The sequence below is a fragment of the Bombina bombina genome, chromosome 3 (assembly GCF_027579735.1).
Source record: "Bombina bombina isolate aBomBom1 chromosome 3, aBomBom1.pri, whole genome shotgun sequence".
Classification (NCBI taxonomy): domain Eukaryota; kingdom Metazoa; phylum Chordata; class Amphibia; order Anura; family Bombinatoridae; genus Bombina; species Bombina bombina.
This window is the reverse complement of record NC_069501.1, coordinates 1,099,975,152-1,099,996,965: the sequence shown is the minus strand read 5'-3', so window position 1 is coordinate 1,099,996,965 and position 21,814 is coordinate 1,099,975,152. Positions and strand designations below refer to the sequence as shown.

The window sequence follows — 21,814 nt, the reverse complement described above, 5'->3', positions numbered from 1 at the left end:
ATTTATTTATGAGAGAAAATTAAAATCATTTTTTAAAACATAACTTTTTAGCCTCTGATATTAAATATGAATCATGCAAACAAAACTAAATTAGCAAGATGAGTTTTTAAATGATATGATGTGTTTGCTGATTATTTATTATATAATATTGTAGCCTCTGTTACCAAGTAAGTCAGAAATGATTAATAAACAAATGAAGATTTATCTGTAGTTTGTATAAATTATGTTAACAGTATTTTAAATGCTATACAATGTGTTGCTGTTGCTGTACAAAACCCTTATTTTATCTATACCAGTTGCTACTTGATAGAGGAAGTTAACCCATTAATTAGCTCAGTTAAAGAAACAGTCAATATTAAACTTTCATGATCCGATAGAGCATGTGATTTTAAGAAACTTTCCAAATAACTTCCATAATCTAATCTCTTTATTCTCTTTGTATCATTTTTTTAAAGGGACATGGAACACAACATTTTGCCTTCATTATTCAAAACGATAATATAATTTTAAATTTGCTTCTATTATCTAATTTGTTTACTTCTTTTGGGATCCTTTGTCGAAAAGCATAAATAAAAAGAGAGAAGCGCTCAACCTGGGAATGAACAATAGCATAATAGCTTGTTCTATGGCTAGTTACCACCCTAGAAGCAGCCTCTTTTTTCTCAACATGTGCCTTTCACAGAGAAGAACTTTCCTGAAGCATATCAGTCTGATCCTGACTTAACAGTACAGTCCAGCCCTGAAATACCAGGGAATCCCTCCAAGAGAAACAGCAACACCCCAGACGTACATTTCGGCCTATTGTGGGCCTCATCAGTGAGGTGCAGCTATCCTTTGTTGAAAAGCATACCTAGGTAGGCTCAAGAGACGGGAGCTAGTTGCTGATTTGTGGCTGCACATATATGCCTCTTGTCATTGGCTTACCAATGTGTTCAGCTAGCTCCTAGTAGTGCATTGCTGCTCCTTCAACAATGGATACCAAGAGAATAAAGCAAATTCGATAACAGAAATAAATTGTACAGTTCTATATACAAAAATGTTTGCTCTATCTGAATGATGAAAGAAACATTTTGAGTTTCATATCCCTTTAAACATTATACCTAGGTAAGTTTAGGAGCAGCAATTTACTACAGGGAGCCAGCTGCTGATTTGTGCCTCTTATAATTGGCTCACCTTATGTGTTCAGCTAGCTCCCATTGCTTCTTCAATAAAGGGTAACAAGAGAATGAAGATAGAAGACAATTAAAAAGTTGTTAAGAATTGAATACTCTATCTGAATCACAAAAGAAAAAAATTGGATTGCGTGTCTCTTTAAAGGAACACGTTACTCAACATGAATTCTGCAATGCTGAGAAATGTTTTATGATGTATACTTGGATTCTTCTTTATTTAAAATTCACATAGACTAACTCAGCGAGCAATTAACAATCAGCTACACAAAAACAAGCAGACACACTGCTTCTTTGTAAAATGACTGCTTTTTACTACTTTAAAAATGCATAATAACATAATTTATGCTTACCTGATAAATTTATTTCTCTTGTAGTGTATCCAGTCCACGGATCATCCATTACTTGTGGGATATTCTCCTTCCCAACAGGAAGTTGCAAGAGGATCACCCACAGCAGAGCTGCTATATAGCTCCTCCCCTCACTGCCATATCCAGTCATTCGACCAAAACAAGACGAGAAAGGAGAAACCATAGGGTGCAGTGGTGACTGTAGTTTAATTAAAATTTAGACCTGCCTTAAAAGGACAGGGCGGGCCGTGGACTGGATACACTACAAGAGAAATAAATTTATCAGGTAAGCATAAATTATGTTTTCTCTTGTTAAGTGTATCCAGTCCACGGATTATCCATTACTTGTGGGATACCAATACCAAAGCTAAAGTACACGGATAATGGGAGGGACAAGGCAGGAACTTAAACGAAAGGAACCACTGCCTGTAGAACCTTTCTCCCAAAAACAGCCTCCGAAGAAGCAAAAGTGTCAAATTTGTAAAATTTTGAAAAGGTGTGAAGCGAAGACCAAGTCACAGCCTTGCAAATCTGTTCAACAGAGGCCTCATTTTTAAAGGCCCAGGTGGAAGCCACAGCTCTAGTAGAATGAGCTGTAATCCTTTCAGGGGGCTGCTGTCCAGCAGTCTCATAGGCTAAGCGTATTATGCTCCGAAGCCAAAAGGAGAGAGAGGTTGCCGAAGCTTTTTGACCTCTCCTCTGTCCAGAGTAAACGACAAACAGGGCAGATGTTTGACGAAAATCTTTAGTAGCCTGTAAGTAAAACTTCAAGGCACGGACTACGTCCAGATTATGCAAATGATGTTCCTTCTTTGAAGAAGGATTAGGACACAATGATGGAACAACAATCTCTTGATTGATATTCCTGTTAGAAACCACCTTAGGTAAAAACCCAGGTTTGGTACGCAGAACTACCTTGTCTGAATGAAAAATCAGATAAGGAGAATCACAATGTAAGGCAGATAACTCAGAGACTCTTCGAGCCGAGGAAATAGCCATCAAAAACAGAACTTTCCAAGATAAAAGTTTAATATCAATGGAATGAAGGGGTTCAAACGGAACTCCCTGAAGAACTTTAAGAACCAAGTTTAAACTCCACGGGGGAGCAACAGTTTTAAACACAGGCTTAATCCTAACCAAAGCCTGACAAAATGCCTGGACGTCTGGAACTTCTGCCAGACGCTTGTGCAAAAGAATAGACAGAGAAGAGATCTGTCCTTTTAAAGAACTAGCTGATAAGCCTTTGTCCAAACCCTCTTGGAGAAAGGACAATATCCTAGGAATCCTAACCTTACTCCATGAGTAAATCTTGGATTCACACCAATAAAGATATTTACGCCATATCTTATGGTAGATTTTCCTGGTGACAGGCTTCCGAGCCTGTATTAAGGTATCAATGACTGACTCGGAGAAGCCATGCCTTGATAGAATCAAGCGTTCAATCTCCATGCAGTCAGTCTCAGAGAAATTAGATTTGGATGATTGAAAGGACCTTGTATTAGAAGGTCCTGCCTCAGAGGCAGAGATGACATGTCCACTAGGTCTGCATACCAGGTCCTGCGTGGCCACGTAGGCGCTATCAGAATCACCGATGCTCTCTCCTGTTTGATTTTGGCAATCAGTCGAGGGAGCAGAGGAAACGGTGGAAACACATAGGCCAGGTTGAAGAACCAAGGAGCTGCTAGAGCATCTATCAGCGTTGCTCCCGGGTCCCTGGATCCGTAACAAGGAAGCTTGGCGTTCTGGCGAGACGCCATGAGATCCAGTTCTGGTTTGCCCCAAAGATGGACCAGTTGAGCAAACACCTCCGGATGGAGTTCCCACTCCCCCGGATGAAAAGTCTGACGACTTAGAAAATCCGCCTCCCTGTTCTCTACGCCTGGGATGTGGATCGCTGACAGGTGGCAAGAGTGAGACTCTGCCCAGTGAATTATCTTTGAGACTTCTAACATCGTTAGGGAACTCCTGGTTCCCCCTTGATGGTTGATGTAAGCCACAGTCGTGATGTTGTCCGACTGAAATCTGATGAACCTCAGTGTTGCTAACTGAGGCCAAGCTAGAAGAGCATTGAATATTGCTCTTAACTCCAGAATATTTATTGGGAGGAGTTTCTCCTCCTGAGTCCACGATCCCTGAGCCTTCAGGGAGTTCCAGACTGCGCCCCAACCTAGAAGGCTGGTATCTGTTGTTACAATTGTCCAATCTGGCCTGCGAAAGGTCATACCCTTGGACAGATGGACCCGAGAAAGCCACCAGAGAAGAGAATCTCTGGTCTCTTGATCCAGATTTAGTAGAGGGGACAAATCTGAGTAATCCCCATTCCACTGACTTAGCATGCATAATTGCAGCGGTCTGAGATGCAGGCGCGCAAATGGCACTATGTCCATTGCCGCTACCATTAAGCCGATTACTTCCATGCACTGAGCCACTGACGGGCGTGGAATGGAATGAAGGACACGGCAAGCATTTAGAAGTTTTGATAACCTGGACTCCGTCAGGTAAATTTTCATCTCTACAGAATCTATAAGAGTCCCTAGGAAGGAGACTCTTGTGAGTGGTGATAGAGAACTCTTTTCCATGTTCACTTTCCACCCATGCGACCTCAGAAATGCCAGAACTATCTCTGTATGAGACTTGGCAATTTGAAAGCTTGACGCCTGTATCAGGATGTCGTCAGAAGTGAGCCCAGAACCTTTGTAAAAATTCTCGGGGCAGTGGCCAACCCGAAGGGAAGAGCTACAAATTGGTAATGCCTGTCTAGAAAGGCAAACCTTAGGAACCGATGATGATCTTTGTGAATCGGTATGTGAAGGTAGGCATCCTTTAAGTCCACTGTGGTCATGTACTGACCCTCTTGGATCATGGGTAGGATGGTCCGAATAGTTTCCATTTTGAATGATGGAACTCTGAGGAATTTGTTTAAGATCTTTAGATCCAAGATTGGTCTGAAGGTTCCCTCTTTCTTGGGAACTACAAACAGATTTGAATAAAATCCCTGTCCTTGTTCCATCCGCGGAAACTGGATGGATCACTCCCATTACTAGGAGGTCTTGCGCACAGCTTAGGAATGCCTCTTTCTTTATCTGGTTTGCTGATAACCTTGAAAGATGAAATCTCCCTTGTGGAGGAGAAGCTTTGAAGTCCAGAAGATACCCCTGAGATATGATCTCCAACGCCCAGGGATCCTGAACACCTCTTGCCCATGCCTGGGCAAAGAGAGAAAGTCTGCCCCCCACTAGATCCGTTTCCGGATAGGGGGCCGTTCCTTCATGCTGTCTTGGGGGCAGCAGCAGGCTTTCTGGCCTGCTTGCCCTTGCTCCAGGACTGGTTAGGTTTCCAGGCCTGTCTGGAATGAGCAACAGTTCCCTCTTGTTTTGAAGCGAAGGAAGTTGATGCTGCTCCTGCCTTGAAATTTCGAAAGGCACGAAAATTAGACTGTTTGGCCTTTGATTTGGCCCTGTCCTGAGGAAGGGTATGACCCTTGCCTCCAGTAATGTCAGCAATAATTTCCTTCAAGCCAGGCCCGAATAAGGTCTGCCCCTTGAAAGGAATGTTGAGTAATTTAGACTTTGAAGTCACGTCAGCTGACCAGGATTTAAGCCATAGCGCCCTATGCGCCTGGAATTCTTAGCCGTTAGTTTAGTCAAATGAACAATGGCATCAGAAACAAATGAGTTAGCTAGCTTAAGCGTTCTAAGCTTGTCAATAATTTCATTCAATGGAGCTGTCTGGATGGCCTCTTCCAGGGCCTCAAACCAGAATGCCGCCGCAGCAGTGACAGGTGCAATGCATACAAGGGGCTGTAAAATAAAACCTTGTTGAATAAACATTTTTCTTAAGGTAACCCTCCAATTTTTTATCCATTGGATCTGAAAAAGCACAACTGTCCTCAACCGGGATAGTGGTACGCTTTGCTAAAGTAGAAACTGCTCCCTCCACCTTAGGGACCGTCTGCCATAAGTCCCGTGTAGTGGCGTCTATTGGAAACATTTTTCTAAATATAGGAGGTGGGGAAAAGGGCACACCGGGTCTATCCCACTCCTTGCTAATAATTTCTGTAAGCCTTTTAGGTATAGGAAAAACGTCAGTATACACCGGCACCGCATAGTATCTATCCAGCCTACACAATTTCTCTGGAATTGCAACTGTGTTACAGTCATTCAGAACAGCTAATACCTCCCCAAGCAATACATGGAGGTTCTCAAGCTTAAATTTAAAATTAGAAATCTCTGAATCAGGTTTCCCCGAATCAGAGATGTCACCCACAGACTGAAGCTCTCCGTCCTCATGTACTGCATACTGTGACGCAGTATCAGACATGGCTCTAACAGCATTTGCGCGCTCTGTATCTCTCCTAACCCCAGAGCTATCGCGCTTGCCTCTTAATTCAGGCAATCTAGATAATACCTCTGACAGGGTATTATTCATGATTGCAGCCATGTCCTGCAAGGTAATCGCTATGGGCGTCCCTGATGTAATTGGCGCCATATTAGCGTGCGTCCCCTGAGCGGGAGGCGAAGGGTCTGAAACGTGGGGAGAGTTAGTCGGCATAACTTCCCCCTCGACAGAACCCTCTGGTGATAATTCTTATATAGATAAAGACTGATCTTTACTGTTTAAGGTGAAATCAATACATTTAGTACACATTCTCCTATGGGGCTCCACCATGGCTTTCAAACATAATGAACAAGTAGGTTCCTCTGTGTTAGACATGTTTAAACAGACTAGCAATGAGAGTAGCAAGCTTGGAAAACACTTTAAAACAAGTTTACAAGCAATATAAAAAATGTTACTGCGCCTTTAAGAAACACAAATTTTCCCAAATTTTGAAATTACAGTGAAAAAATGCAGTTACACTAACGAAATTTTTACAGTGTATGTAACAAGCTAGCAGAGCATTGCACCCACTTGCAAATGGATGATTAACCCCTTAATACCAAAAACGGAATAACAAATGACAAAAACGTTTTTTAAACAGTCACAACTGCCACAGCTCTACTGTGGCTTTTTACCTCCCTCAATACGACTTTTGAAGCCTTTTGAGCCCTTCAGAGAAGTCCTGGATCATGCAGGAAGAAGCTGGATGTCTGTGTCTGTAATTTTTGCTGTACAAAAAAACGCTAAAATAGGCCCCTCCCACTCATATTACAACAGTGGGAAGCCTCAGGGAACTGTTTCTAGGCAAAATTCAAGCCAGCCATGTGGAAAAAACTAGGCCCCAATAAGTTTTATCACCAAACATATGTAAAAAACGATTAAACATGCCAGCAAACGTTTTAAAATACACTTTTATAAGAGTATGTATCTCTATTAATAAGCCTGATACCAGTCGCTATCACTGCATTTAAGGCTTTACTTACATTACTTCGGTATCAGCAGCATTTTCTAGCAAATTCCATCCCTAGAAAAATATTTTAACTGCACATACCTTATTACAGGAAAACCTGCACGCTATTCCCCCTCTGAAGTTACCTCACTCCTCAGAATATGTGAGAACAGCAAAGGATCTTAGTTACTTCTGCTAATATCATAGAAAACGCAGGCAGATTCTTCTTCTAAATACTGCCTGAGATAAACAGTACACTCCGGTACCATTTAAAAATAACAAACTTTTGATTGAAGAAATAAACTAAGTATAAAACACCACAGTCCTCTTACGACCTCCATCTTAGTTGAGAGTTGCAAGAGAATGACTGGATATGGCAGTGAGGGGAGGAGCTATATAGCAGCTCTGCTGTGGGTGATCCTCTTGCAACTTCCTGTTGGGAAGGAGAATATCCCACAAGTAATGGATGATCCGTGGACTGGATACACTTAACAAGAGAAATAGAATCCAGCATTTAATGCTTTTACATGTGTTTTCATTTAAAGAAATTGACAGCAAATAACTTGAATAAGATTTCTTTCTAAGTGTAATCTATTTGTTCTAAACATTTTTTCAGCATTGGGAGCTATTTGTGAAATCAGTTTACTAGAATTGGAGCAAAATAAATGGTAGGGGAGCAGACTGGCAAGCAGGAATAAATTCTAGAGTATTCTGTTACATTGTATAAATGTTGTGATGCTAACATAATGAAGTTACACTAAAGAATGAAAATTTACAGATCTTCCAGACTCCTAATCCATTCAATAACCATCCCAGAAAAATATAACAAATTACAATACAACCGGTTGTCTATACTCATATAAATATTATAGAAGGTGTTGAATTTAAAACTTAAAGGGCCTAAACAAGCCTGAATTGATGGATAGTTATTCTTGTACCCTTGTAGATCATGCAACTATACCTGATTATATCAAGGGTACTCAGACAATGTATGCCCCAAAGTGCTGTTGAAGGAAATCCATGATTTAAACTGTATAGTTTTAATTGTATTGCTTACTGAAGGGTGGACATATTGGAACTATATAACCTAATGGACATTGGCCCTATCAGTCTCTCATACTAACATGGGCAGACATTGTTTTCTGTGTCCTTAAAATCAGTAGGTGAGAGTAGAGGTCTAATTCTTTAAAGTTCAACAGCATCAAGGTAAATCATCACACTGATCCTCACATGGGCAGAGGTCACTCAAGTCTCTAAAAAAGGTGTCTTAACCTAGATGTTTTGTCAGTTATCAATCTGCCTCTCACATAAAGTAATATAATACTCTGGAATGTACTAGGAGAAAGCAAATTTAACAGGGACCACCTGGCACCGATAACACATTTTCTTCAAAAACTAAAAATTAAATTGTAGTGTTTTCTATGTATGTTAACTTTTAGCCACTTCTAGCTTGGCGTTAGAAAATATGACAACTCTGAGAGAACTTCCTACATGCCTGAAGGATATTCTGCGCAGCCACTCCCTGAGATTGCAAGACTAATGTTATACTAAAAAAAATACCAATTACGTTTTTCACTTTGGAAAAGTGGGGTGTCCCTAACGTATCCTGTGACAATAGATCTTAAACCAGACCCAATGTACTTTAATGTACTCACGTATTTTAATAACACCAAACAAACAGTGTCTATACACACACTGGAACCCCCTCTGGGCTGGTAGCAAACCAGGATTCCAATATTCCACAGATAGTTTTAGTTAAAAAAATAAGTTTTAAATGCTTATATTGCTCAATATATAAACCTCACTTTCATAAAGCACTGAGCAAAGCTCTATTACAACGTGTTTATCAGCCTATTAGAGCAGCAATATGGCCGTTTCTTTAGGTAAAATCAAAGATATACATAGTATATATGATCCTTTATAAAGCATCATATATACTGTGTTTGGTGTTATTCAGAACCTGAAACTACAATACAGTGGGTCTAGGTTGAGAACTATTATCACAGGATATGCTATGTGGCGCCCAACTTTTTTTTTTTTTTTCAAGAAACACCACTTTGTTAAAGCGTAAATCCAGAGCTTGTTTGTGGAAGAGTGACCAGTGTGCCCATGTGGATTGAGACTTTACCAAAAAAGGAGAGTCCTTGATGTTCTTTCCAGACATTTTATTTATTATTTTTTGGTGTGTTGTTTACTATATCAAAATGCACTATTACCTTTTTGTATATAGTAGTTACCTCATACATTACATATTTAGTATTACTGCCTTATTATACATCAATGTGTTTCACTTTGTACTTTTATTATGTTCTTTTCTTTGTATTATGAAATAACAATTTTTAGTTTGTATTTTCTTTATTATTTTACTTTTCATTATGAAGTTATTATTTTGTTCCATTTTACTTTCTGTACAATTTTTAAACTTCAGATTTTACTGAGCACTATAATGCAATAGATTATAATATATATGTCTCAGATACAGAAATGTAAAATATTCTTTTCAAGAATGCTGTAACAGGCATCGTAGCATGGATAGATCTATTAAAATAATTTTGCCTGCACGGAAATCGGGCCCTACGTTTTAGATGGCAGACATTTAACTGAATTGAAGGTACGAAGATGCACAAAATTATATGCACTTTGTTTAAAACAAACTTTTTAAATTAAAAAAAATCACATAACCTTAAGATCCTTAACTCAGTGATTTTTTCTTCTACCCACTCATGTATCCATCCATCCATCCATCTATCTATCATCTATCCGTCATTAAACCTGAAGACTATTATTCTCATATTTAGTTTTTTTCATTAGTATTTTTTAAATAAACCTTTATATAATACTTATGAATCTTAATGAACATAGATTGTGAAATTACCTCCCTTTCAATTTGTGAGTCCTATGATCACAATAGTGTCATACAGGGTTTTGATTTTTTTTTTCTCCTTAAAAATCACTTGCAAGGCACTTAAAGCTGATGGGGTGGAATGAATATCTCAAGCCATCCTATTGATCTCCAGCACAATACAGAACACTTCTGACTAAGACATAGCTGTGACAACATGGGAAGCGTTGTATTTAAGTTACAGTCACTTGCATCTTTCATCTTATTATGAAGTGAGAAAATAGAAACTATACCCTTTGTCTCCGCAGGCTCCCCGGGCTGGTGGGTGAGGGACTTGGTGATTTTCCAGAGCGAGGGGTTGACAGCTGACTCCCTGGGGTTCCATTTACTGAGGGTAGAAAATGAAGAACATAAAAAGATCAACAAAACAAGAATTCATATACAGATAAGTTTCCATATAAACCTTATATGTTTGTCTGCAAAAAATTTGAAAAATCTTCATAGCAGCTAAATAATGTAAGGATGTTCATTTAAATAATTGTGCATCAACAAAATGCCTTAGATCTACCACTATTAATATAATTTCCATAGAACAATGTTTACATCTCTGTACTATAATTTTAATACTAATAATAATAATAATCTTCCTCCTCATCATCATGCTGCTATGAAAGCTCTGGCTAACAGCTTATTCATAGACATATATGTAACATAGTCTATTCCTGAATTTTTTTGAATCCATCTAATTAGAAAGATTTGGAATGTTGCCTTCATTTTCCAAAATTATAAAAAGTATTTTCTTGTAATTCTCAGTTGCTCAGTAATTGAATTTATAGTATATGTATTTCTCTATTAAATCACAAAAAAATGATTGAAAGATACAGCACAGTGTTCATATCTTATACAATAGATCATATCTAAACACAATGTATTTGAAAACGTGTATTATAAAATTGAATTTATAAAGGTCAACAACCACATACCCTATGTATGTCAATATAGTTTTACAGTCAATGCAGTTAAGGTACTTTTTTTATTATTTTACAACAAAAACAATTATCTTACTACTTTATACAGAGCCAATACCTGTATTGTTGTCAATCAGTTTTAGAACTGAAATTAAAATAACGCTTCCATAACTTACCTTCTATGAGCTCTAACATGGATCAGGCTTTTGTGAATACACGGATTATATTAAAATGGAAAAGAACAAATCCTGCTTTGTGTTTTAACAAGTCGTAGCAAGGCAGCAAGGTTGGTTATGTGAAGCTAGGCTGCTCACACAGTGAGCTGTGAGATGCTGGATTCATAAGCAGATGTCTTTTATGCGTAAGCCTGACGTCTTCAGAGCAACAGTGGGAGGTTCAGGTGCAGTCTTAGGGCTACATCAAAAGGTGTTAGCTAAGCGAAATGCTGCTGAATAATACATTCACCCCACCACTCTGCTTCATCTATATCCCCCTAAAGCCTTAGTAATTTAGTATGTCATCTTGTGAATCATTATGGGGCTCTATAGGGAGGGTAAAATATCAAATAACTCATCTAAAAAGACAATAACTCCTCAAAAAACAATCATGGTTGTTGGAACATCAATGGTAAGGTCCTACAGATAGACATTACAATTTTCAGCTTCAAACACAAGTATTTTATTAAATGAACTGCGTTGTGGCTTTATTAAAAACATAAACAAAATAAAGAACCTAATTTATATTATAATTTATTGCTTTACCATAATGCAATAATACCTAGGTTGATTTGACTTTGTCCCAATTTATAAAATAAACAAACTTTAATCAACCTTTGCTTCATGACCCAGGATTTTTTTTTTTTTTATAATTCTATCCCATGGTTAAGTAAAAAGATAAGCAAACTAACTGGCTAACTTTTACATACATTTTCCTGAAACACTGATATTCTCTGTGGATTCTGACTTACTTCAAATACTTCAACCAGCATAAAAGCGTCATAGAGATGAATCTCAAACTGTGTCTATTTGATTCAGGAATAACATTAAAAATAACTCTGCCATGCAATTTTATTTAAACTATGTATTTTATTATAGAAAGATTTTGATTCAATACAGGGGATCTACTCCAGTCTGCAAGCAAAGCTGAGAAAAAATTGCTTCTCACAAGGTTTTAGGGGTCTTTCAAATTTAAAGGCATTTTAATTTACAACAATACATGTTTTTCACCTGGTTTTCTTTTTTTTTCATCTACAGTTTTCATAATGGATACTCTTCCAAATGCTTTGCAATTATATTACATATGACATGACCCTTCTAGATTGCTCTGTAGGGGAGCAGCAGGCTGGGCATGCCTTTTTATAGTGTCGCTGCTTGTTTGTATAAAGCTATATTTCCATAAAAGGCAGCAGGATTGTAATCCTTTTAGTACCTGAACAGTTCTACTGACAGTTTTTCTATCATTTTTATATAAGATCATGCAAAAAAGTGATTTGATTGCCCAATATTACAGTATTTATTTATACTTAGACCCATGCAATTTACACTATTTATACTTCTGAAAATTCTACTCTTTTCAGTCCTTCCAGAGAAACTAAGTGGCCCCTATCATTAAGTATGGAGACATGAATTTGACCTTTCAACGTTCTTCACAGCGATAGATCAGATCAGAACACATGCTTATTGACATCTGTCCCTAATTGGCCACAGCTAAGGAGACCAGGATCCTGGATCCCACCAGGTGTATCCCTGAACCACTATAGCTTTACAAAAACTTGTAAACTGTGTTAACAAAATGACAGTAATAAACAATTTAAAATAAATAATTTTGCATTTATTTTGCCAAGCAATGTGTAGTTTATTATATATATAATGTAATTCAATAGCCTATCAAATTTTTAAATAAAAAGTAATTGATGTTTTATTTTCATACCAGATGACTCTTATGAACTCTTATGAAGAGTTAATTACAATGACTGAGCTACTGAGCAGCCAAAAATGTAAATACTTAAGAGACATGAAAGTCAAACTTAAACTTTCAGGATTTAGATTGAAAGCACAATTGAAAAAACACAAACTAGTTACTTTTTTTCACATTTAGCTTTTTCTCTTGGTATCCTTTATTGATACTTAAAAAAAAATGTGACAGTAAAGTTCAACTTAATTGTATTTGATTGAGCATGACATTTTAATCAATTGTTCAATTTTCATATAATTTAAATTTAGTTTAGTTCTCTTGGAATCCTTTGTTAAAGAGTAATCATAGGTGAGCTCAGGTCCGTAAATAACACTAACAATTTTGCACTACCGCACTTTCCATAGCACTGCCATTACAAGTTAGGGAGAAGCCTTCTTTTGTTGTGCGTTATGGTGCGTTAAGCTTCCATACCGCACAAAAGCCAAGGCCTGACTTGACGTGCTCATGCACATTTTCCCCCATAGACATCAATGGAGAGAAAGTGTTAGAAAAAACTAACACCTGCGATGTCTATGGGGATAAGAAGCTTACGTAAAAACCTAAAACCCTAACATAAGCCCCTAGTCTAAATACCCCTAATCCGCCTCCCCACCGACATTGCGACACTAAATAAAGCTATTAACCCCTAAACCGCCAGCAACCCACATCGCGACTACTATAATAACGCTATTAAACCCTAAACCGCCAGCCCCCCACATCGCTACTACTAAACTAAACCTATTAACCCCAAAACTGCTGGCCCCCTACATCTCGACACACTAAATTAAACTATTAACCCCTAAACCTAACACCCCCTAACTTTAAATTAAAGTTACAATATAACTATCTTAAAATAAATAAAATCTTTTCTGTGAAATAAAAAAAACCTAAGCTTAAACTATAAATAAAACTAACATTCGGCTAGATTACGAGTTTTGCGTTATGGGTGAAAAAGCAGTGTTATGGCTCTTTTTCACTACCGCTGGTAATACGAGTTTTGCAGGTATAGATGTACCGCACACTTTTTTGGCCGTAACGCAACGTAACTACCGCAGCTTTCAAAAAGTCTTTTTTTAATGGGACTTCCATAGCGCCGGTATTACGAGCTTGCCTGGGAGGCCAAAAAGTGAACAGTACAGCCTATAACTACAAGATCCGTACCATAAACTGAAAGTCGGTAGTTATGAGTTTTGCGCTACAAAGCCGTAACATAAAACTGATAAGTAAAGTGCTAAAAAGTACACTAACACCCATAAACTACCTATTAACCCCTAAACCGAGGCCCTCCCGCATCACAAACAATAAAATAAAATTATTAACCCCTAATCTGCCTCTCCGGACATCGCTGCCACTATAATAAACATATTAACCCCATAAACCGTCGTACTCCCGCATCGCAAACACTAGTTAAATATAATTAACCCCAATCTACTGTCCCTAACATCACCGCAACCTACATTACTGTTATTAACCCCTAATCTGCTGCCCCCAAAATCGCAGCCACTATACTAAAGTTATTAACCCCTAAACCTAACCCTAAATCTAACCCTAACACCCACTAACTTTAATATAATTAAAATAAATCTAAATAAAAATTACTATCATTAACTAAATAATTCCTATTTAAAACTAAATACTTACCTGTAAAATAAACTAATAGTTACATTGTATCTATCTTAGGTTTTATTTTTATTTCACAGCTAAGTTTGTATTTATTTTAACTAGGTAGATTAGTTAGTAAATAGTTATTAACTATTTACTAGCTACCTAGCTAAAATAAATACAAATTTACCTGTAAAATAAAACCTAACCTGAGTTACACTACTAACACCTAACCTTACACTACAATTAAATAAATTACATTAATTAAATACAATTAATTAAATTACAAAAAATAAATTATCAAATATTTAAACTAATTACACCTAATCTAATAGCCCTATCAAAATAAAAAAGCCCCCCCAAAATTAAAAAAAAAAACCCTAGCCTAAACTAAACTACCAATAGCCCTTAAAAGGGCCTTTTGCAAGGCATTGCCCCAAAGAAATCAGCTCTTTTACCTGTAAAAAAAATTACAAATAACCCCTCAACAGTAAAACCGACAACCTACACAACTACTCCCCCAAATAAAATCCTATGTTAAAAACCTAAGCTCCCCTTTGCCCTGAAAAGAGCATTTGGATGGGAATTGCCCTTAAAAGGGCATTTAGCTCTTTTTCCGCCCAAACCCTAAGCTCAAAATATTGGCAGTTTTGTTTAGGCTAGGTTTTTTTTTTTTATTTTGGTGGGGCTTTTTTATTTTGATAGGGCTATTAGATTAGGTGTAATTAGTTTAAATATTTGATAATTTGTTTTTCATTTTGAGTAATTTAGTGTTTTTTTTGTAATTTAGTTAACTGTATTTAATTAATGTAATTGATTTAATTTTAGTGTAAGGTTAGGTGTTAGTAGTGTAACTCAGGTTAGGTTTTATTTTACAGGTAAATTTGTATTTATTTTAGCTAGGTAGCTAGTAAATAGTTAATAATTATTTACTAACTAATCTACCTAGTTAAAATAAATACAAACTTAGCTGTGAAATAAAAATAAAACCTAAGATAGATACAATGTAACTATTAGTTATATTTTAGCTAGCATAGGGTTTATTCTATAGGTAAGTATTTAGTTTTAAATAGGAATTATTTAGTTAATGATAGTAATTTTTATTTAGATTTATTTTAATTATATTAAAGTTAGTTGGTGTTAGGGTTAGGGTTAGACTTAGGTTTAGGGGTTTATAACTTTAGTATAGTGGCAGAGACGTTGGGGATGGCAGATTAGGGGTTAATAACTTTAGTATAGTGGCGACGACATTGGGGGAGGCAGATTAGTGGTTAATAAGTGTAGGTAGGTGGCGGCGATGTCGGGGGTGGCAGATTAGGGGTTAATAAGTGTAGGTAGGTAGCGACGGCATTGGGGCAGCAGATTAGGGGTTCATAAGTGTAGGTAGGTGGCGGCGATGCCGGGGGTGGAAGATTAGGGGTTAATAAGTTTAATGTAGGTATCAGCGATGTCAGGGGCAGCAGATTAGGGGTGTTTAGACTCGGGTTTATGTTAGGGTGTTAGGTTTAAATATAAATTTTGTTTCCCCATAGTAATCAATGGGGCTGCGTTAGGCTTTTTTTCAGCCGGCTCTCCCCATTGATGTCTATGGGGAAATTGTGTACGAGCACGTAAAACCAACTCACAGCAGCGTTGGTATTTGAGTGCGGTATGGAGCTCAATTTTGCTCAAAGCTCACTTATTGCCTGCTAACGCTGGGTTTTTGCAAACCTGTAATAGCAGCGCTATAGGGAGGTGAGCGGTGACAATAACTTGCAAGTTAGCACCGAGCCGCTCAAAACTCGTAATCTAGCCGATTGCTATTTAAAAAAAAAAAAAAAACGAAAAATAAAAAAAATAAATTAAAAAATTAAAAAATCCTAATACTACGAAAAAATAAAAAAAGAACATTACAAAAAAACAAAAAACAAACACTAATAACTAAAAAAAAAAAAAAACTAAGATTACAAAAAATAATAAACAAAATTATCCAAAATAATACAAATTAAACCTAATCTAATACCCCTATTAAAAAGCCACCCCAAAATAAAAACACCGCCTAATCTGACAATAAACTACCAATAGCCCTTAAAAACAGAATTTATGCTTACCTGATAAATTACTTTCTCTTGTGATGTATCGAGTCCACGGATTCATCCTTTACTTGTGGGCTATTCTCCTTCCCAACAGGAAGTGGCAAAGAGAGCACACAGCAGAGCTGTCCATATAGCTCCCCCTCCAGCTCCACCCCCCAGTCATTCGACCGAAGGTTAGGAAGAAAAAGGAGAAACCATAGGGTGCAGTGGTGACTGTAGTTTAACAAAAAAGCTACCTGACTTAATAGCCAGGGCGGGCCTTGGACTCAATACATCACAAGAGAAAGTAATTTATCAGGTAAGCATAAATTCTGTTTTCTCTTGTAAGATGTATCGAGTCCACGGATTCATCCTTTACTTGTGGGATACCAATACCAAAGCTTTAGGAAACGGATGAAGGGAGGGAACAAGACAGGTACCTTAAACGGAAGGCACCACTGCTTGTAAAACCTTTCTCCCAAAAATAGCCTCCGAAGAAGCAAAAGTATCGAATTTGTAAAATTTGGAAAAAGTATGCAGCGAAGACCAAGTCGCTGCCTTACAAATCTGTTCAACAGAAGCCTCATTTTTAAAAGCCCATGTGGAAGCCATTGCTCTGGTAGAATGAGCAGTAATTGTTTAAGGAGGCTGCTGGCCAGCAGTCTCATAGGCCAAATGGATGATGCTTTTCAGCCAAAAGGAAAGAGAGGTAGCAGTCGCCTTCTGACCTCTCCTCTTACCAGAATAGATAACAAACAATGAAGGTGTTTGTCTGAAATCCTTAGTTGCTTGTAAATAGAACTAGAAAGCACGAACTACATCAAGATTGTGTAACAGACGTTCCTTCTTCGAAGAAGGATTAGGACACAGAGAAGGAACAGCAATTTCCTGGTTAATATTCTTATTAGACACAACCTTAGGAAGAAAACCGGGTTTGGTACGCAAAACTACCTTATTTGCATGGAAAACCAGATAAGGTGAACCACACTGTAAAGCAGATAGCTCTGAAACTCTTCGAGCAGAAGAGATAGCTACCAAAAACAAAACTTTCCAAGATAAAAGCTTAATATCTATGGAATGTAAAGGTTCAAATGGAACCCCTTGCAGAACTGAAAGAACTAAATTCAGACTCCATGGCGGAGCCACAGGTCTATAAACAGGCTTGATTCTGACTAAAGCCTGACTAAACGCTTGAACGTCTGGTACCTCTGCCAGACGTTTGTGTAAAAGGATAGACAAAGCAGATATCTGTAATTTTAAGGAACTAGCTGATAATCCTTTCTCCAATCCTTCTTGGAGAAAGGACAATATCCTGGGAATCCTAATCTTACTCCATGAGTAGCCCTTGGATTCACACCAAAAAAGATATTTTCGCCAAATCTTATGGTAGATTTTCCTAGTGACAGGCTTTCTAGCCTGAATCAGGGTATCAATAACCGACTCAGAGAAACCACGCTTTGATAGAATTAGGTGTTCAATCTCCAAGCAGTCAGACGCAGAGAAATTAGATTTGGATGCTTGAAAGGACCTTGTATTAGAAGGTCCTGCCTCATTGGTAGTGTCCATGGTGGGACAGATGACATGTCCACTAGGTCTGCATACCAGGTCCTGCGTGGCCACACAGGCGCTATCAGAATCACCGAAGCCCTCTCTTGCTTGATTCTGGCAACCAGACAAGGGAGGAGAGGAAACTGTGGAAAAACATAGGCCAGATTGAAGGACCAAGGCGCTGCTAGAGCATCTATCAGCACCACCTGGGGATCCCGGGACCTGGACCCATAAAGAGGAAGCTTGGTGTTCTGACAGGACGCCATCAGATCCAATTCTGGAGTGCCCCATAGCTGAGTCAGCTGGGCAAATACCTCCGGGTGGAGTTCCCACTCCCCCGGGTGAAAAGTCTGACAACTTAGAAAATCCACCTCCCAGTTGTCTACTCCTGGGATGTGAATTGCTGAGAGATGGCAGGAGTGATCCTCCACCCACCGGATAATCTTGGTTACTTCCATCATTGCTAGGGAACTCCTTGTTTCTCCCTGATGATTGACGTAAGCTACAGTTGTGATGTTGTCCGACTGAAATCTGATGAATTTGGCCGCGGCTAGCTGAGGCCATGCCTGAAGAGCGTTGAATATCGCCCTCAGTTCCAGAATGTTTATCGGGAGAAGAGCCTCTTCCTGAGACCATAAGCCCTGAGCTTTCAGGGAGTCACAGACTGCACCCCAGCCCAACAGACTGGCGTCGGTCGTTACGATGATCCACTCTGGTCTGCGGAAACACATTCCCTGAGACAGGTGATCCTGAGACAACCACCAGAGAAGAGAATCTCTGGTCCCCTGGTCCAGCTGTATTTGAGGAGACAAATCTGCATAATCCCCATTCCACTGTTTGAGCATGCATAGTTGCAGTGGTCTGAGGTGTATCCGTGCAAAAGGGACTATGTCCATTGCTGCTACCATTAATCCGATTGTCTCCATGCACTGAGCTACAGATGGCCGAGGAATGGAATGAAGGGCTCGGCAAGTGGTTAAGAGTTTTGACATTCTGACCTCCGTCAGAAATATTTTCATTTCTATCGAGTCTATCAGAGTTCCTAGGAAGGAAACTCTTGTGAGGGGGGAGAGAGAACTCTTTTTTTGACGTTCACCTTCCACCCGTGAGACCTCAGAAAGGCCAATACAATTTCCGTGTGAGACTTGGCTCTTTGGAAAGTCGACGCCAGAATTAAGATGTTGTCTAGATAAGGCGCCACTGCTATGCCCCGCGGTCTTAGAACCGCCAGGAGGGACGCTAGCACCTTTGTGAAAATTCTGGGAGCAGTGGCAAACCCGAAAGGAAGAGCCACAAACTGGTAATGCTTGTCCAGAAAGGCGAACCTGAGAAACTGGTGATGATCTTTGTGGATAGGAATGTGCAGATACACATCCTTTAAATCCACGGTGGTCATATATTGACCCTCCTGGATCATTGGTAAGATTGTCCGAATGGTCTCCATCTTGAATGATGGGACTCTGAAGAATTTGTTTAGAATTTTGAGATCCAGGATTGGTCTGAAAGTTCCTTCTTTCTTGGGAACCACAAACAGGTTTGAGTAAAAACCCAGCCCTTGTTCCGCCATTGGAACTGGGTGGATCACTCCCATTGTATGTAGGTCTTCTACACAGCGTAAGAACGCCTCATTCTTTGTCTGGTCTGTAGACAGACGAGAAATGTGGAACCTTCCCCTTGGAGGGGAGTCCTTGAATTCTAGAAGATATCCCTGGGATACAATCTCTAAGGCCCAGGGATCGAGTTCATCTCTTGCCCAGGCCTGAGCGAAGAGAGAAAGTCTGCCCCCTACTAGATCCGGTCCCAGATCGGGGGCTACCCCTTCATGCTGTCTTGGAGGCAGCTGCAGGCTTCTTGGCCTGTTTACCCTTGTTCCAGCCCTGGTAAGGTTTCCAGGCTGCCCTGGGTTGGGAAGCGTTACCCTCTTGCTTTGCAGCAGGGGAGGATGAAGCGAGACCGCTCCTGAAATTCTGAAAGGAACGAAAATTATTTTGTTTGTTCTTTAACTTGAAGGACTTGTCCTGAGGGAGAGCATGGCCTTTTCCCCCAGTGATTTCTGAAATAATCTCTTTCAATTCAGGCCCGAAGAGGGTCTTTCCTTTGAAAGGGATGTTCAAGAGTTTGGATTTTGACGACACATCGGCCGACCAGGACTTTAGCCATAGCGCCCTGCGCGCTAAAATGGCGAAACCTCAATTCTTTGCCGCTAACTTAGCTAGTTGGAAAGCGGCATCTGTGATAAAAGAATTATCCAGCTTAAGAGCCTTAATTTTGTCCATAATGTCCTCATATGAGGTCTCCGTCTGGAGCGCATCTTCCAGCGCCTCGAACCAGAAAGCAGCTGCAGTAGTTACAGGAACAATGCACGCAATAGGGGAGGCAGATTAGTGGTTAATAAGTGTAGGTAGATGGCGGCGATGTCGGGGGTGGCAGATTAGGGGTTAATAAGTGTAGGTAGGTAGCGACGGCATTGGGGCAGCAGATTAGGGGTTCATAAGTGTAGGTAGGTGGCGGCGATGCCGGGGGTGGAAGATTAGGGGTTAATAAGTTTAATGTAGGTATCAGCAATGTCAGGGGCAGCAGATTAGGGGTGTTCAGACTCGGGGTTTATGTTAGGGTGTTAGGTTTAAATATAAATTTTGTTTCCCCATAGTAATCAATGGTGCTGCGTTAGGCTTTTTTTCAGCCGGCTCTCCCCATTGATGTCTATGGGGAAATTGTGTACGAGCACGTAAAACCAACTCACAGCAGCGTTGGTATTTAAGTGCGGTATGGAGTTCAATTTTGCTCAACGCTCACTTATTGCCTGCTAACGCTGGGTTTTTGCAAACTTGTAATAGCAGCGCTATAGGGAGGTGAGCGGTGACAATAACTTGCAAGTTAGCACCGAGCCGCTCAAAACTCGTAATCTAGTCGATTGCTATTTTAAAAAAAAAAAAAAAAAACTAAGTTACAAAATTAAAAAATCCTAATACTACGAAAAAATAAAAAAAAGAACATTACAAAAAAACAAAAAACAAACACTAAAATTACTAAAACAAACAAACTAAGATTACAAAAAATAATAAACAAAATTATCCAAAATAATACAAATTAAACCTAATCTAAAACCCCTATTAAAAAGCCACCCCAAAATAAAAACACCCCCTAATCTGACAATAAACTACCAATAGCCCTTAAAAACAGAATTTATGCTTACCTGATAAATTACTTTCTCTTGTGATGTATCGAGTCCACGGATTCATCCTTTACTTGTGGGCTATTCTCCTTCCCAACAGGAAGTGGCAAAGAGAGCACACAGCAGAGCTGTCCATATAGCTCCCCCTCCAGCTCCACCCCCCAGTCATTCGACCGAAGGTTAGGAAGAAAAAGGAGAAACCATAGGGTGCAGTGGTGACTGTAGTTTAACAAAAAAGCTACCTGACTTAATAGCCAGGGCGGGCCGTGGACTCGATACATCACAAGAGAAAGTAATTTATCAGGTAAGCATAAATTCTGTTTTCTCTTGTAAGATGTATCGAGTCCACGGATTCATCCTTTACTTGTGGGATACCAATACCAAAGCTTTAGGACACGGATGAAGGGAGGGAACAAGACAGGTACCTTAAACGGAAGGCACCACTGCTTGTAAAACCTTTCTCCCAAAAATAGCCTCCAAAGAAGCAAAAGTATCGAATTTGTAAAATTTGGAAAAAGTATGCAGCGAAGACCAAGTCGCTGCCTTACAAATCTGTTCAATAGAAGCCTCATTTTTAAAAGCCCATGTGGAAGCCATTGCTCTGGTAGAATGAGCAGTAATTGTTTCAGGAGGCTGCTGGCCAGCAGTCTCATAGGCCAAATGGATGATGCTTTTCAGCCAAAAGGAAAGAGAGGTAGCAGTCGCCTTCTGACCTCTCCTCTTACCAGAATAGATAACAAACAATGAAGGTGTTTGTCTGAAATCCTTAGTTGCTTGTAAATAGAACTTTAAAGCACGAACTACATCAAGATTGTGTAACAGATGTT

The 21,814-nt window shown here is 39.1% G+C and overlaps 1 protein-coding gene across 1 annotated transcript in view; it reads right to left on the bottom strand.

Moving 5' to 3' along the window:
• The window catches only part of DCLK1 (doublecortin like kinase 1), a 596,478-nt gene that overhangs the window by 217,918 nt on the left and 356,746 nt on the right, over positions 1-21,814 (bottom strand). The window contains exon 5 of the mRNA XM_053708444.1: positions 9,981-10,075. Coding sequence (XP_053564419.1) covers positions 9,981-10,075 — 95 coding nt within the window. The remainder of the gene's footprint in view (positions 1-9,980; positions 10,076-21,814) is intronic.